The following is an 18,762-nucleotide window of genomic DNA, read 5'->3' on the forward strand; positions in this document are numbered from 1 at the left end:
ATATGATCAGTTCTTAGAAAAGGCTTTGTTCATATACCACATATAACAATAATGCCTTAAATGTCAAAGTAGTAACACAGGAAAGACTATATAGACCACGTAGGATGACCTCTGTCGGTTATGTTTTGCAAAAATTATGTTGAATATGCTGAACCAATCATAAATCATGCTTTCCAGTTTTTTAGTGATTAAAATGCCTCTAGGCACACATATTTTACTTGTTTTTCTTCTTTTATCTGCAGAATCGTATATACAAAGTGTAAATATGACTAAATAGGCTGTTCGGATATGATTAGTAAATAATGTATAACAAATTTAATTTTCTGCTCCTCATTTATAGCCATTTAGACACCTTTTACTCTTTACAAGGGTCTATACCCCTTCTCCCCAATCTTACTTAATATAGATTGGGTCGATATTTACTTCTCATCCCCTGTTTCTTTGGAATGGCATACTGTAAAGGAGCATAAAGTATCTACAGAAGAATTTAGAATCAGGAAACTTATTTAAATGGAGTTTAATTTTAAAAAAAATGCAAAAACCTTATCTTGTGAAAGCTTATAATACCCCATCACTTTTATATTCTTTTTCTAAATTATGGTAGATTTCCAAAATCGAACCTCGAAACATTCCATCTTGAAAGTTTTATTAGTCTCTTTGTTCAGTGCAAAATTCAGACAGATCCACTGGCCCAAATCACAGTTTACTTGTGTGAGCCAATTTTTTATATGTTCCGTCCTTCAAGCTGATGTAGATTCCTTCACCTGAATTCTGGAAGAATACATGTCCAAGGTTCCAGCAGAGTCTTAGAATAATAATCTGGTAGATTACCAGGAAATCATCAGTTTTGGCACATTTGAAAAATTCCATGGGTGCGTCCTTGCCACACTAATCAAACTTTACCATACCGTTTTCCACTGAATATTTAGAATATAGGAAGTAATTAGTTTTCCAATAATGTGTCCCCTTCCAAAGTCTTTCCGTTTCCAAAATAGTCTATAGATCAACTGAGTAAAATTAAAATCATGTTTCTTCAGGTAAAATATGCTTATAATCTATCGAATAATTTTTTAGTGGAAAACCAAGTCAAAGCTTTGGATTAGTTCAACCACATGGGCTATTTTTTCAGAGTTAGTTCCAGAAAATACAATATTCTTGTCTGTTCAGTCAAAGCCCTTTCTCTTCTTTGGTGGCTAAGTGCCATCTGAATAACTTCGGAATAGCTCTATGCGTTTCATCACATTGTATCAAACAGTTCGCGGTAGCGAACTGTAAGGAAGGAGCGACCCGGCTCAATAGTAACCAAAACTCTAAAAAACAGAACTTTGATATTAATAGATACATCAAAAGATTCAGATTAATATGATGATTTCAAATATATCAGTTCGATCAAGTTTAGTCTTACCTATCAAAACTAACGAGCCTGGTAAAATTTGCCCTATTTTCAGAAAAAAAGGAAAAAAACCCTAACTAAAAGCCATAGAATGTTGATGAAAATCACACCATCAGATTCAGCGCATCAGAAAACGCTACGGTATGGGTTTAAAGCTCCTATCTTCAAAAATGTGGAATTTTTTACTTTTTTGCCACAAGAAAGGTCACGGAAGCGTGTTTATTTGTTTTTTTTTTGTTTTTTTTCGAAGGGGTGATCTTATTAACTCGGTGGTCCTAGAATATTGCGGAAGGGCTCATTCCAAGGGAAATTAAAAGTTCTAGTGTTCCTTTTAAGTGACCAAAAATTAGATGGCAACTATGCCCCCTCCCACGTTCATTTTTCCCTTAAGTCACTTGATAGAAATTTTGAGATAGCCATTTTGTTCAGCATAGTCGAAAAATCTAATAACCATGTTATTAGATTGTAAAAATCTAATAACCAATACTATAGTATTGGTTAATGCTAAGCATACAGATGTTTTCAGTTTTTTTTCTGGTGGTGGATCGGGGGGGGGGGGTTGTTGGAAGATCTTTTCAATAACTCGCGTAACGAGGAATTTTTCATGGGGGAAGGGAATTTTCCATGAAGGGGTGCCGGATTTCCCAGCATTGCTTAAAAACAATCTTAAATTAAATAAAAGAAGTTTTTTCAACTGAAAGTATGGAGCAACTATTAAAACTTAAAACAAATAGAAATTATTACTCATATAAGGAGTTTTACCCCCTCGGCAATACCTCACTCATTTCGCTAAAGCTTTTTTTTAAGTACCTTCAAAAGAGCTAATTGTTCTAATTGGACGGCCTTCGTGATTGAAGTGTCATTCTTACAGAATTGGAACAAACTTCAAACTTTCGCGTAAAGAGTAAGGTAATGACGAGGGGGCCCGCATATACGCAGTGATTTTTTTTCGTCTTATGTTTAAATGTTACTCCCTACTTTCAGTTGAAAAAAATTGTTTTTTTTATTTTAAACGTAAAAAATTGGCTTTCATGCATGGCAATCTCGAACCACCTGAACATTTTCTTGACTAAGTGCCGCTTATGAGTGGCGAGTCTCTAATAGTTTGAATTTATCAGAAGCGCCGCATTGGGAACTTTAAGCTACATTCATCGCATTCCCTGAAAATTGATCTGTGGAGCTTTCATTTTACTAAAACCAAGTCGTAAAGATAGTCCTGGGCCCATAGTCACCAAGGTATTGAGGTATGAAATTTTCAAAAATGTATTAGACCTTCTATTCTCCAAAAGTACAATCCTGGTCATCTTCCTAGGCACTACATTATATAAGACATTGGCAATAGAAATAAGTTATTCTTGTAAAAGGGTAATGCATTCATTTGATTTTATTGTTGGTAGTTATTTTCGAAGAATAAAAGTAATGCACAAATGCTAAAGGTGTCTTTTTCTTAGGTGCTGGAGATGTTGTTACACACAAGGATCCAAGAGACTATATTTTTGCAAATGCTTACATGTTGGCCCATCCTTACGGCTTTCCAAAGGTCATGAGCTCATACGAGTTTACAAATTCAGACCAAGGACCCCCAACAAGTGGAGGTGGAAGGTAAAAAAAGTTCAAAATTCTCAGCACTAACCAACTCTAACTTTTGTCATTGGTAAAAGGCTATGTCTTTGTTAAAGCGAAAGGGGCAACCTAGTAAATAGGGTAGCCCACTTGCCCCTAGTAGCCAAGAGCTTAAAAATAAGTTTAAGTTAAACTGCATAGTATAAAATTGCCCTTTTTTGATGACTAATGATTTGCAGCTATTATTTTTATTAATTTTATTAGCAAATAACCTTTCGAAAACAAATTGCAGGAATTTCAAAATTGAGTATGAAACCCCTTAAAATGGTGTCGAAATAAAAAGATCATCCTTATAATCCCCCTGGTTGAAAATTTTTAACTGGAAAATACAGGCCATCACCGTGAAAAATTTGGAAAATTACATCTTTGGTTGGGTTGATGTGCCCTTTTTTTCTTCTTCTTTTTAATCTTTGCCGCTGGAGGGTGACTGGAACATCAAAAACAGATGTTCAAGGGCTCATTTGAAAGCCAATTTTACATATTATAATTTTGGATCAATTCAAATTGATAACGCCATCATGAAGTGTCATATGCACCATGAACCCTAAAATGAAATTTTTGTGCCATTTTTGGAATGGAGAGGCTGGAAAGAATGAAGGATAATATCATATCCTCCATGGTGGCCAACCCTTGCATACAGTCTTGATTCTCTCTAGATTTTAAGCAAGATAAGTTTTCAGTAAAACCGATTTTTTGCTCATTTTATGTTTTATCTTAGCTCTTAACTGGCATCAGAAAAAAAAATTGTAATGGTAACTTTGTAATGTGTAATGTTAATAGAATATCGAAAAAAAACTTCCCTATGGTAACTGTAGGCTACAGTATAAAAAGAGCTTAAAGAACCACAGATAGGATTTTCAAATACTAATTGCTGTGATGAACCAAAAAGTATTTGAAATTTTAAATAGCTTAATGTTTTCCTTATGAATCCTTTGTTATGTCAGCGATTTCTTAAATGAGGAAATTTGTCAGTCTTGTTTTATTTTTCTCTGTTTTTTTCTCATGGCTCTGTATAAATTAAAATACTATCCAACATCTTGTCGAGTATCTCAATAACATTACTTGGTACTATTTGTAACATTTTCTACTTGGCCCACATAAATACAATTGTTAGTGAAGTTGCAACCATTATTTTCGGTTCGGACAGTGGAAACAGACCTTAAAGTACGACGAAATATTATATTTTTGAATTGTTTATCTGGAAATTTTACTGAAAACATACATCTTAAAAGATTAGGAAAGATTCAGAAGCCATATGTAATGAAAAAAAGCTTTATAGGCATTTATGCAGTTTTTGGTGGTAGCGGTCACCAAATAAACAAAAAAAAAATTAAGCTCGAGTGAAAAACCAGCAAACAAAATAAGCTAAAAACAATATTAGACAACAAACTGTTTTACAAGGTGTTGTTCCTTTGAATGAGTAGTTGTCTTCGGGAATCAGCAGGTTGTCGACATTTGAGTTTTTTTTAGACAAAAAGCGTTTTCAGGTTCTGCTGATTAGTTTTGACTTCTTTCTGTTTCATCATGGTGACGCTGCCAAAATATTTTTCTTCCCTAAAAACTTCATAAATTTCAAATAATCGGAAGAAAATATGAGAAAATCAGGGTTTTCAGACATGACAAGACCTATGGGACAGAAAATGTTTTTATTTTGATCAACATGGTAATTTAAACAGAATTGTACACAGCATCATCAGATGTGTAATCTCTTTTGTAAAGTTGATAAAGCAAATGCGTTGGAATTACTCACTCTGATTACTTGAAGAAGCGAATGCCTCAAAAATTATCTTTGGAAATAGCTTCGGTTGGTAGTCTCAACATCCATTCGGAGTTAAATTCTTCTCTAGAAGTCCCCTGCTGTCCCTTTCAGTAGAATAATCAACGAATGTATAAAACTTATCGATTAAACTACCTTTTCCCCAGTTAATTTTCAACCCTCTAACCGCGCTTCCCTCATTTTGTTTCAGCAAAAATCCCCCTCCTTACACCAACAAAATTTTCACTGGAATTCTCCATCTAGAACTTTCGTCCCAAAGTTTTTTTCCTAACTTTTTCCTAGTTTAATTTTTCCTAACTAGACCTATTATTATATGTACGTTTTTTCGGTTGTTGTCTATTTTTGTGCTTTATTGACTTAAGTATGCCAATACAGTCTATCTAGGCCAGTGATAGACAGTTTCAAGAGGTATATTTGTCTTATCTTTTCTCACATATTAATAAATGCACTGATCACGCAGTTGGTTGCATCAGCTGTTTCTTTTATGAAGTCTCTTGATATGAAATGGCTGTATTTTAATCTATTTTGATTTATTTTATGTTTCAAAGCAAAGTTTTTGCGTTCTTGCACCGAAAAATCTTCTTCAGTTAAAAATAAAACATAACCTTAAAGAACGGGAGAAGGGAATAAGTAAGGAAATTGTCAATTTTCACACAAAAATTACCCGCCTCCCGCAAATTCATTTATTAAGTGTTCCTATAGTTTTATTTTTTCATTTTTAAGGACAGGGAATAAAAGATCTCTTTAGCAAAATTGAACGTCATATGTCCAAAATAGAAAATCTCACCATGAAAATTTCATCTTTAATATGAAAAGGGGCTCCCAATTGAAGTTTTTCTTAATAAAAAATTCTTTTACCCTGTCAAAAAAGTAGGACCCTCAAATCCCTATAGTCCTCTAGAGGCGTACTTAATCGATAGTCAAATTTAATTTATTGAACGGACTTCCATATCGAACCTTTACGACCACACGTAATAGGTTTGGAAATGATTTTTATTAGACAAATTTTCTACTCAGTCAGCAAAAGTAAAACCACCAATCTCTTCCATTATTTACTTGATCACTTACTTGAATAACCCTCACTTAATAACTTTCTGTTACTTCAATACTTTCCTTACAAATACCTTACTTGAGTACTTGTCTGATAGTCGAAGTTATAATGCTGAAAATGTGGAAATGTCAGTCATTGTGCCAATGCTGGAGTTGCATGTGACTATCCGGTGCCTTCGACTAGTAATCGAACAGTTTGTAGTAACGAACTGTAACTAAAGAGTGACTAGGCCCAAAAGTAACCAAAACTCTAAAAAAAGGAATTTTACAGCAATTAACGCATCAAAAGAATCAGCTTTTTATTTTGATTCTAAATATGTAAAACTCATTGAGTTTTAATATTATCCATCAAAGACTGCAAGCCTGAGAGAATTTGCCTGATTTTGGAAAAAGAAGGAAACATCCTCAAAAAGTTAAGCATTCTTAATGAAAATCACAGCATCAGCTGCAGCATATCAGAGAAGTCTTGTGAACATGTTTCATGCTCTTATCTACAAAAAGGTGAAATTTTGTATATTGTCGCGTGAAAAAGGTCATAGATACGTATTTATTTGCTTTTCCCCCCAGGGATAATTGTATCGAACCAATGCTCCTGTAAGACCGGGAGAGGACTCCCTCAAATGGAAATTAAAAGTTCTAGTGTTTCTTTTAAGTGTGGAAAAACGTTGGAGGAGCACTAGCCCCCCTTTTAATCCCCATGTTTCCTCTCCAACACCCGATGAAAGTTTTGAGGTAGCCTTTTAATTCAACATAGTTTAAAGGTATCCATTAACAATGCCTCTGGGAAAGACATTACCCCCAAAGCTCTGGTGAAAGGGCTGTAAGTTATAAAATTTGCCCGTTGTTTACCTATGGCATCTTTTAAAGGTTAGGATACGGAAATTTTTTTTGAGAGTGATTTCTGCGGTGGTGGCGAGAGAAATTTTCCGGCCTGATTTGAAAAAAAAAATTGAATAAAAACATATTTTTCAACTAAAAATAAGAAGTAACATTAAAACTTAAAGCGACCAGAAATTCTTCCGTATCGGGGTTGCTTACTTGCTTTTTACGCTGAAATTGATTTTTTTTCCTATCCCTTAAAAAGGACCGCTGAAGCACACCCTCCTCCCCCACCCTTTTTCTCAAAATCGTCTGATCAAAACTAAGAGAAAGTCATTTAGCCAAAAAAAGAATTAATATGCAAATTTCATTTTAATAATTTATGTGCGGAGAGCCAAAATCAAACATACATTAATTAAAAAACACTCAGAAGTTAATTAAAAAATACAAGTTTTTTAGCTGCAAGTTAGTAGCGACATTAAAACTTAAAACGAACAGAAATTACTCCGTGTATGAAAGGGGCTGTTCCCTTCTCAACGTCTCGCTCTTTACGCTAAAGTTTTTTTCTGTTTAACAAAGTAGAATTGAGAGAAAGAGTCAAACTTTAGTGTAAAGAGCGGGGCGTTGAGGAGGGAACAGCCCCTTTCATATACGGAGTAATTTCTATTCGTTTCAAGTTTTAATGTCGCTCCTTACTTTCAGTTAAAAAAAACTTCTCTTATGCTTGCAGTCTTTAATGGATAACATTAAAACTTAATGAATTTTACATATTTAGAATCAAACAGTTCGTGGTAACGAACTGTAGTAGAGAGCGACCCGGCTCAATAGTAAACGAAACTCTAAAAAAAGGAATTTTGATACTAAAACATATATCAAAAGAATTGGATTTTTATGCTGATTTTAAATATATTAGTTTCATTAAATTTAGTCTTTGTCATCAAAAGTTACGAGCCTGAGAAAATTTGCCTTGTTTTGAAAAATAGGGGGGAACACCCCCTAAAATTCATAGAATCTTAACGAATCACACCACCGCATTCAGAGTATCAGAGAACCCTATTGAAAACTTTCAAGCTCCTATCTTCAAAAATGTGGAACTTAGTATTTTTTGCCAGAAGACTGATCACGGATGCGTGTTTATTTGTTTGTTTGTTTTTTTCCCAGGGGTCATCGTATCGAACGAGTGGTCCTAGAATGTCGCAAGAGGGCTCTTTCTATTGGAAATGAAAAGTTCTAGTGCCCTTTTTATGTGACCAAAAAATTGGAGGGCACCTAGGCCCCCTCCCACGCTCATTTTTCACAAAGTCAACGGATCAAAATTTTGAGATAGCCATTTTGTTCATCATAGTAGAAAACCGTAATTACTATGTCTTTGGGATGACTTACTCTCCCACAGTCCCCAGGGAAGTGGCTTCAAGTTACAAACTTTGACCAGTGTTCACATACAGTAATGGCTATTGGGAAGAGTGCAGATGTTTTTCAGGGGGATTATTTTGGTTTGAGAGGATGAGGGGAAGGGGATATGTGGGAGAGGATCTTTCCTTTGAGGAATATGTCATGGGTGAATAAAAATTAAATGAAGGGGGTGCAGGATTTTCTAGCGTTATCATAAGAAAAACAATGAAAAATAAATATGAAAAAGTTTTTTCAACTGAAAGTAAGGAGCAGCATTAAAACTTAAAACGAGCAGAGATCATTACGCATATAAGGGGTTCATCTCTTCCTGAATATCTCTCTCTTTACGCTAAAGTTTATTTAGTAATTTCAATTATGTATTCTATGGCCTTTCTGATTCAGGGGTCATTCTTAAAGAGTTGGGACAAAATTTAAGCTTTAGTGTAAAGAGTGAGGTATTAACGAGGGAACAAACCCCCTCATATACATAATAAAAATATAAGAATATAAAAGATCGTCACGTAAGTTAATTCTTAAGTTACGTATATTTTTTACTAATAAAAACGTTCGTTAAAAATTAGAAGTTCTAGTGGCCTTTTCAAGTAACTGAAAAATTGGAGGACAATTAGGCCTCCTCCCCCACCCCTTTTTCTCAACATCGTCTGATAAAAGCTAAGAGAAAGTCATTTAGCCACAAATAGAATTAATATGCAAATTTCATTTTAATAATTTATGTGCGGAGAGCCAAAATCAAAGATGCATTAATTCAAAAACGTTCAGAAATTAAACAAAAAAAACTAGTTGTTTAACTGAAAGTAAGGAGCGACATTAAAACTCAAAACGAACAGAAATTACTCCGTGTATAAAAGGGGCTGTTCCCTCCTCAACGCTCCACTCTTTACGCTAAAGTTTTTTTTACTGTTCAATAAAAGTAGAACTGAGAGAAAGAGTCAAACATTAGCGTAAAGAGCGGAGCGTTGAGAAGGGAACAGCCCGTTTCGTACACGGAGTAATCAAACAGTTCGTGGTAACGAACTGTAGTAAGGAGCGACCCGGCTCAATAGCAACCGAAACTCTAAAAATACCAATATAACAATATAGCTACAGCATTTATAATAATAGCTACATCAAAAGAATCATATTTTAATGCTGATTTTAAATGTAAAATTTTCATTATCTTTAGACTTACCCATCAAAAGTTATGAGCCTGAGAAAATTTGCCTTATTTTATAAAATAGGAGGAAACACCCCTTAAAAGTGATAGAATCTTAACGAAAATCACACCGTCAGATTCAGCGTATTAGAAAACTCTACTGTAGAAGTTTCAAGCTCCTATCTACAAAAATGTGGATTTTGCATTTTACGCCACAAGACAGATCACGAGTGCGTTTTTATTTATTTATTTTTTTTTCCCTGGGGGTAGTCGTATCGACCCAGTTGTCCTAGAATGTCGTAAGAGGGCTCATTCTAACAGAAATTAAAATTTATAGTGCCCTTTTTAAATGACCAAAAAAATTGGAGGGCACCTAGGCCCCCTCCCACACTCATCTTTTCCCAAAGTCACCGGATCAAAATTCCGAGATAGCCATTTTGTTCAACATAGTCGAAAAACCTAATAAATATTTCTTTGGGGACGACTAACTCCCCCACAGTCGCCGTGGGAGGGGCCACAATTTACAAACTTTGACCAGTGTTTCCACATAGTAATGGTTATTGGGAAGTGTACATACGCTTTCAGGGGGATTTTTTGGTTGGGGGAAGGCTTGAGGGGACGGGGTTACGCGGGGGGAACTTTCCATGGAGGCAATTGTTAAGGGGGAAAAAATTTCCATGAAGGGGGCATGGGATTTTTAGCATTTTTTTAAAGAACAATGAAAAATAGAATATGAAAAAGTTTTTTCAGCTGAAAGTAAGGAGCAGCATTAAAACTTAAAATGAACAGAAATTATTATGCATATGAGAAGTTCACCTCCTCTCAATACCTCGCTCTTTACGCTAAAGTAATTTTATTAATTTCAACTATTTATTCTACGGCCTTTGTGATTCAGCGGTCATTCTTAAGTAATTGGGACAAAATTTAAGCTTTAGTGTAAAGAGCGAGGTATTGACAAGGGGGAGAACCCCCTCATATGCGTAATGAGGGGTATACGTATATAGGGGTATTCGTATATACGTATCAAACATACGAATATAGAAGTTTGTTACGTAAGTTAATTCGTAAGTTACGTATTATTTTTACTAATTAAAACGTTCGTAAAAAATTAAAAGTTCTAGTTGCCTTTTTAAATAACCGAAAAATTGAAGGGTAACTAGGCCTACTCTCCGCTCCTTTTTTCCCAAAATCGTCCGATCAAAACTATGAGGAAGCCATTTAGCCAAAACAAAAATTAATTTGCAAATTAAGTTTTAATTATTCAGGTGCGAAGAGCCAAAATCAAAACATGTATTAATTCAAAAACGTTCAGCAATTAAATAAGAAAAACCAGTTTTTTCAACGGAAAGTAAGGAGCGATATTAAAACTTAAAACGAACAGAAATTACTGCGTATATGAAAGGGACTGTTCCCTCCACAGCGCCCCGCTCTTTACGCTAAATCTTTTTACCCTTTTAAAAAGTATAGTTCAGAGAAAGAGTCAAACTTTAGCGTAAAGAGCGGGGTGTTGAGGAGGGAACAGTTCCTTTCATATACGGAGTAATTTCTGTTTGTTTTAAGTTTTAATATTGCTCCTTACTTTCAGTTAAAAAACTTGTTTTTTTATTTAATCAAAATAAAAAGCTGATTCTTTTGATGTGTTAGTTGCTGTAAAATTCCTTTGTTAGAATTTCGGTTACTTTTGGGCCTAGTCACATTTTAATTACAGTTCGTTACTACAAACTGTTTAATTACTAGTCGAAGGCATCGGATGGGCACATGCAACTCCAGCATTGACACAATGACTGACATTTCCAAATTTTCAGCGTTGTAACTTCGACTATCAGACAAGCACTCAAGTAAGGTATTAAATAAAAAAAAAAAATTTTAACTGCAAGTAAGCAATTAAGCCTTAAAACGAACAGAAATTACTCCGTATATGAAAGGGGCTGTTCCTTCCTCAAAGCCCCATGCTTTGCGCTAAAATTTGACTTTTTCTCTCAAATCTACTTTTTAAAACAGTGAAAAACTTTATCGTAAAGAGCGGGGCGTTCAGGAGGGAACAGCCCCTTTCAAATACGGAGTAATTTCTGTTCGTTTTAAGTTTTAATGTCACTCCTTATTTACAGTTAAAAATTATTTTTTTTTTTATTATTTAATTCCTTAAAAGCTTCATCTTGATACCATTAGCTTGTGCAGTAGCAATAGTTATAGCGGCATTAGTAACAGTTTGCATATATCACATACCATCAACCATTCCCGAAGCATTTCTGAGGCGTCCGCTTGACAACCTGTGTGGGCATAGAGTGTTTCGAATAAATTCCATAGAGTTTCTATATATCCCAAATTTTTTGCCTTGATATTCTTAGTTTTAATAGCAGCAGCAGTAATAGTAGCTATACAATTAATTCTAGTAGCCTAAGCTTTAGTGGCTGTAGTAGTAATAGAAGTTGTAAAAATAGCAACAGTAGCAGTAGTATAAATAGAACCGGTAATATTAGGTTGCAAATGTTTTCCTTTGGTAAGTTCAACATTCCTCGCAACAAGCCCTGTTAGTTTCAACTTCACACACCAAACTGTTCTTAAGATATTGCTGTTGCATCCTTTTGACAACCTGCATACATAGGGTGGGTTCTTATTCAGTTTATCTCCCCCCCCTGAAAATTTCTTGAAAATTTCACCTTCATACCCTTAGGCATAGTTGTAATAGTAGTCATAGTAGTAGTATTGATATTACTAGCAATATTATTAAATAGCTTCAGCAGTGTCATTAACCTGTTCCCTTTTGGTCACTAGAACATTCCTCTCATAAAGTCCTGGAAGTTTCAACTTAATGCAATTAGCCATTGTTATGACACTGCTGATATGTCCTTTCGATAACTTGAATGTTTGTATACTTCTTGAAAGTTTCATCTCAATGCTCTTAGCCGTACAACTAGTTTCAATATAAGTAGTAGTTGTAGCAATGGTAGATGTAAAAGTAACAGTAGTATTAATAGTGGTATGTATATATTTTGCTTTTAGTGAGAAGATCTTCCACTTTAAGTATTCTCTGATAATTCCAACTTGTTACCCAAATCAATTATTGAGATACGCTATTTATACAACATGCTTGAACATAAAGTCTTTTTTTACTTCAAATTTCCCTGAATGCCGTATATAGAGCTGTGTGGTGGTAGTAGTGGTGGTAATTGTAGTAGCATTGGTAGCATACAAATATTGCCTTTTTGATCATCTCCCTTATCATTTTCTGAATTTTCCAAATTAAAATACTTAGTTATTCCTTTGTTGCATCCTTTTGACAATCCATATACGCATAACGTGTTTTGCTTTTGTTCAGCACTCCTCTCAACATTCTCTGAAAGGATCACCTGAATACCCTTTGTCTTCTTGGAAATTAAAGTTCAAACATGCATACCTTTCTCAACAACACATATTATGTGTAAAAAATGAACGATTTGCCTAACTTACAGCCCTTTTCCTGAGGACTGCAGGGAGGTTGACATCTGCAAAGACATAATTACTGGACCTTTCAACAAGGCTGAACAAAATAGCTCTCTTAAATTTAGATCGGTAATGTTTTGGGGAACAATAGGCTTGGGGAGGGGGGCTGATTGACCTCCATTCACGTTTGCCTCTTAAAAAGGGCACTACGACTTCCGACTTTCAATCAAATGAACTTCATCCATCCAAAATTCATACGACTACCACTTCCAAAAAATGTTATCTGCCCTGGGCATAACTTAAAACCCTTGCCCATGGACTCTGGGGGATTATGCTCACCCTAAAGACATTGTTCTATAATTTTTGGACTATTGGTAACAAAATGGCTATCTCATAATTTCAATTGAATGCGTTTTGGGAAAAGAGGTTATCCGGGAGGGGGGCACGCGACCACCCCTTCTGTAAAAACCTTATATGCCCTCAGGGCATAATTACAACCCTTGCACTGAGGATTGTGGGGGGGGGGGTACTGTCATCCTCGAAGACATAATTCCCAGACCTTTAAACTGCGCTTAATAAAATCGCGATCTCAAAATTCTGGATAGATATGTTTTGGGAATTTATTGGCATGGGGTGGGGGCTTGTTGTCCTCCAATGACTTTTGACTATTAAAAAGGCCTTTGAATTTCTAATCGAATAAGCCTTTTTGGAAGTTTCTAAGACAACAAACGGTTATCTCAAAATGTTTATCTGATACATTTCGGGAAAATAGGGAAAATACGAGGCTTGGGGGGGGATATATGCCATCTGAACAATTTGAGCCTAGGGTGCTAAAACTTCTGATTACCAATACAATGAGCCCCCTCTAAAGATTATGCGACCACCTTTTCTATAAAAACCTTATATGCCCCCAGGGCATAATTTACAACGCTTGCCCTGAGGGCTGCAGGGGGTTGTCATCCTCAAAGACATAATTTTCGGACATTTTAACTGCGTGGAATAAAATAGCTGCCTCAAAGTTTTGATTGGATGTGTTTGGGAAAGTTTTGGACGTGGGTAGGGGTTAGTTGCCCTCCAATCTCTTTTGACTGTTAAAAGAGGCACTTGCCCTTTCAATTTCCAATCGAATGAGCCCTTTTCAAAGTTCCTATAACAACAAAATGTCATCTCAAAAGAAAATTTGTATCAGATGTGTTTCGGTAAAATACGAGGTGTGGGGGTATCTACCCTCTTATCACTCTGAATCTTAAAAAGGGTACTAAAACTCCTCATTACCAATCCAAAGAGCCCCCTCCGAAGTTTATAAGATCACTTTTTCTATATAAACAACACATGCCCCCACGGCATATCTTACATCCCTTGCCCCGAGGGCTGTGGAGGATTTGTCAGCCTCAAAGACATAATTTCCGGACCTTTTAACTTCGCTGGACTTTTCAGCTCCTTTTGAAGTTTCTATGACAACACCTCCGATACGAAGTACCCTGGTCACCCCCCCCCCCCTCCAAAAAAAAATACATTGCGCTAACATTGCTCTTTACTTAGGCAGCGCTATTGCACTGCCTCTGATGGGAAGAAACCGAAGACGACAGTGACGGCAATGTTCTTCAGTTCTGGAAACACAATCGCGATAAAATTCCGTACGGCATCGCACTTGGCAGCAGTTTATTGTCTTTTTTAGCTACTAGTTAGACTATTTTTGGTGGTAGGTCTGATATTGACTATTATAGGGACGTAGAAGAGAAACGGCCTCAAGTCACATAGAGTGGATTAGTTGGTTTTGATCATGGATGACTATAGCCACATCCCGCAGTTCTAATATACTTCTGAATTTTGCCTGAAGGAGGTTCTTTTTTACTTGCACTAATATTCGATGATGAATTTTGATGAATAATAATGAATTTTATGATACGGTATTCGAAGTTTTGTATACGGTAATTTTTGACGAATAAAAATTCTACTCGAAATTCTACAAAGAATAAAAAGTTCTAAAATCAATTCTGTTAGAAATACACAGCTGTTAGATATTTCAACTATTCTGCAAGGGTTCTGAAACACCACAACCATTTCGTTTCTATCAGATTTCTACTTCTTTTGATGAATACCCAAGAAGACCAACGTCCAGCAAGCGGTTCGCAAAATTTTCACCTCATGAATAGGCCCAAATCTGCTGCAAATTAAAGATAGGATTGAGAAAGACTGATCAAAAACTAAATATTTCTGGTCAACAACGATCGCGCCGGTCTTCCCTTATAGGTGCGACACCATAGAGTAGTTGTAATTGTAGTAGCAGTGGTAACAATAAAATATCCTCGTTCTGATCATGTCCCTTATTATTTCTTGAAACAAAGTTTCAAATTGATACACCTAGTCATTCATGAGTTATGCCCTTTTAACAATCCGTTAATATTCTCTTAAAGCATCACCGGTTTTCCCTTCGTCTTTCTTGAAAACGAAACATAAACACCTTTCTCAGTGACATGTACTATGTGTAAGCAATGAACGAATAGCCAGACTTATAAGCCTTAACCTGAGGACTGCGGGATGAGGTTGACATCCCCAAAGACATAATTACTGGACCTTTCAATAATACTGAACAAAGTAGTTCTCTTAAAATTTGGTTGGATGTGTTTTCGGGAATAATAGGATTGTGAGGGGGAGGCTGATTATCCTCCTTTCACTTTTAGCTCTTATAAAGGGTACTAGATATTCCAAATTCCAGTCCAATAATTCCCATCCAATCCAAAATTTATACGACCATCTGTTCCATAAGAAGCTTATATGCCTGGGGCATTACTTGCAGCCCTTGCACCTGGGCTCTGGAGGATTTTGTCCACCTTGAAGCCATTGTTATATGCTATTTGGACTATTGTGAACAAAATGGCTACGTTTTGGGAAAACAGGGTGTCAGGGGGGGGGGGATAGTTACCCTACATAAATTTTGACTCCTAAAAATGAATTGGAAGTATACATTTTCAATCAAATGAGCTTGCTCTGAAGCTCAAACAATCACACCTTCTATAAAAAGTTTATATGCACCCAGGATATAACTTACAACCCTGGCCCCCAGACTTTGGGGGGTTGTGTCAATCCCAAAGGCCTTGCTATGTGATCTTTGATCTGCCTTTGAACAAATGGCTATCTTAAAATATCAGTAATATAGCACATCAAAAACTTAAATATCTTAATATAATAGCTTAATAGCTATAGTATATAGTTTTCAGTTACAAATCTTATTGTGGAACAAAATTATCTTGTCTTATTTTTTTTTTTTTCTTACAGAACTACCTGTTTTGCGTTCACTTTCTTGTTGATGAGTCAAAAGCCATTCCAAGCCTTTCATCCTACAACATTAAATGACAAAATATGTTTAAAATGTTTCAACTTTTTAACTTTAATGAATAAAAATTATTAAAACTTTAAGTAATATATATACCAATATATGTATACGAAACTGATAATCCACAGGTATTTTTTTTCAATAACGTGCAAATTATGTTCTGGTATTGAGAAGGTACGGGGGTATTTAGAAAACTGGCAAATAGCCAATCAATTTTGACTATTAAAACGGGTACTAGACCTTTCATTGCAATCGAATGAGCCCTTCTGAAGTTTCTACAACAAGTCATTCGGTACGAAGTGCCCTGGTCTAAAAAAAAAAACAAAAAATAGTAATAAATTGTGCCCACATTGCTCTTTACTTAGGCAGCGCTATTTTGCTGCCTGTGATTACACCCATGATATGGTTACCAACTATTCCTTTAGGCCATATTCATGGTTTGAGAACACTTCTTATTTTACTTACTGTTCTTTCACTTCATGAAACGAAGTCATTTCAATAATTATTTTCTAATTTCAAGTCTTTTTGCTTACAGTACAAATGATGTAACTATAAATGGGGACAACTCATGTGGTGGTGGATGGATCTGTGAGCATCGATGGAACGCTATTTACAAAATGGTAACTCTTCCAGAAATTACTTGAATATTCACTAGGCAGAATTGATCTTAAGTTCAGGAGTTTGATTTTACCGCAGACGGGATTTAACAACCATCAGGGAAACATGATAGATTTGAAGGTCTCTTTTCTGAGCTGATAAACCAATCTTCAGCAGTCATGACCTTCCCAAAATAGTAGGCTCCAATAAAATAAATGCAGAATCACGTTTACTAAGTAACAAAACTGGTAAATTATAAAAACTGGTAATATTATAAATGTAAAAGATAATGGAACGAATCCTAAGAATTGTAAAATTTGGAGGGATCAATCTTTGAATCCTTCACCATTTACACGTAAACTAAAACCCAACCCCTTTTGTGGAAAAGCTGAAATATACTAACATTAAAAAAGAAAAGCATTACTATGTTCAAACGTTCTGATTTGTTACATTTTTTCCAAAAATACTAAATTGAGTGTTATTCTTCCAAAATAGCCCAAAGGCGGATGATGGGCGTGTCAGCTTAAGGTTTATATAAAACTCAACTTCCATTTAGAACTACAACAAATGGCATAAACAACATTATTCTACTTTTGTTGCACTATAACCTAATGTTTATTTTGTGTAAGGACAGCAATAAATTATCGAAGAAGCCCAGAAAGGCTTCAAACCCATTGTGAACTCTTAAGAGCAACTGATATTCCAAGTAACCATAAGAGGGTGGTGCGGTCAAATAACTCAGACTGTTGCCTAAACGTATGTTTTGTTTCTTTTTCAAGCCTTTTTATATTTGGGGAATATTTCATAGAACTTCTTGCAGCAATAAAACTTTTATTTTTTTATTTTTATTACATTCAGGAGAAACCCATCTAGGCTATGAAATCTATATGGGCAGGGGAGAAGAAATATTACCAGACCCTCCATAGTTTCGTTTTTTTAAAGGATGATAATATACAGGGTGGCCGAGATATAAGAGTGGCAGTGCGAATACAAAAATGTAAATATTTAAAGAAAAATTATGACATTTCCTAATGTTTTGTAACTTCTGGTCAAAAATAATAACACATATAACATTATGAATAACAGCATATATTAAGAATATTTACTGGTTCAAAAGGGGTATTGAAACTGCTGACCAGGAAACATTGACATATAAAATAGCAAGTCTCAACATATTTTCAAAAAGGTTTATCGGTTCAATTCGAGTGATATCTGCAATCGCATATTTACTCTTAAGGATTATAAGGTACGCTAAGTTACTATATTCCATAAGAGTAAAACTGTAAAATGAATAACCCTTTCTTAAACACAGGAAAATCATAAAACATGACCCAAGCAAAATAAAATAAATAAATAAAGCACTTGGCAGGTCTACTGACTTAAACTATGTACTTTATCAATGACATGATTAGAACAGTAAATAAAATTCGTGAGTTGAAAAATTAGTAAAGGAGTAAGTTTGTCAGCGGCTACATATCAGGTTTCCTACCCAATGAAGCTCTAGTAAAAACACTAGACGTTGCTTAATTGCTTAGCTTAACGTGGGTATTCCTAATTACAAGAGATAAAACTCAATTTCATTCTTTAAGAAGTTTCGAGGTTGTCATGCATAATATTGATTTTACAAGTCTTTCATACAACTAGCATTTCTGACCACCTAATGTGAGTTGTTATAATAGAAGATTGACATTTATTTTGCGATATCAGTTGAAACAGGTCTCTATTTGGGTTATTTTAATATTTAGATTATTATTTTATTAATTAAATAAGTCTAATTGTTAAAATATTGATTTATCTCTTTAATTAGAATCGTCGAGTTCTTTTCTCAGGAAGTTGTTGAGAAATTATCAAATAAAACAGATTATTCAGCTCAGCAGTAATATTGAGCTGCATGGACAATACAAATTTATACTGGAGGGGGCAGTAAAACTTAGCATCACCATTGGTAATCCTGCACGTCCATGTACTTAGGACACCTTTTTACCCTTTGAGGGGGAACCTGCCCTTGAATCTTTCCTGGATCTTTCCCACTGAACTGAACACAGCTTGATTGATAGATCACATATACTTTGAATATAAAAGAAGCGTTGAAATACGATGATAAGAAAAAATACTGATAAAAAAGTTGTATTTTATAATAAATCAATAAAAAAAAAATTTCGGTTTAACATTTCCTTTTTTTTAGAAATCTTTTAAGA

General features: G+C 35.1%; 1 protein-coding gene across 1 annotated transcript in view; it reads left to right on the plus strand.

The window, feature by feature from the left end:
• Positions 1 to 18,762, plus strand: part of LOC136025196 (alpha-amylase 1-like) — a 66,927-nt gene that overhangs the window by 25,998 nt on the left and 22,167 nt on the right. Inside the window, exons 7-8 of the mRNA XM_065700996.1 lie at positions 2,845 to 2,995; positions 16,503 to 16,587. Coding sequence (XP_065557068.1) covers positions 2,845 to 2,995; positions 16,503 to 16,587 — 236 coding nt within the window. The remainder of the gene's footprint in view (positions 1 to 2,844; positions 2,996 to 16,502; positions 16,588 to 18,762) is intronic.

Source organism: Artemia franciscana, chromosome 3, assembly GCF_032884065.1.
Source record: "Artemia franciscana chromosome 3, ASM3288406v1, whole genome shotgun sequence".
In the NCBI taxonomy this organism is placed as follows: domain Eukaryota; kingdom Metazoa; phylum Arthropoda; class Branchiopoda; order Anostraca; family Artemiidae; genus Artemia; species Artemia franciscana.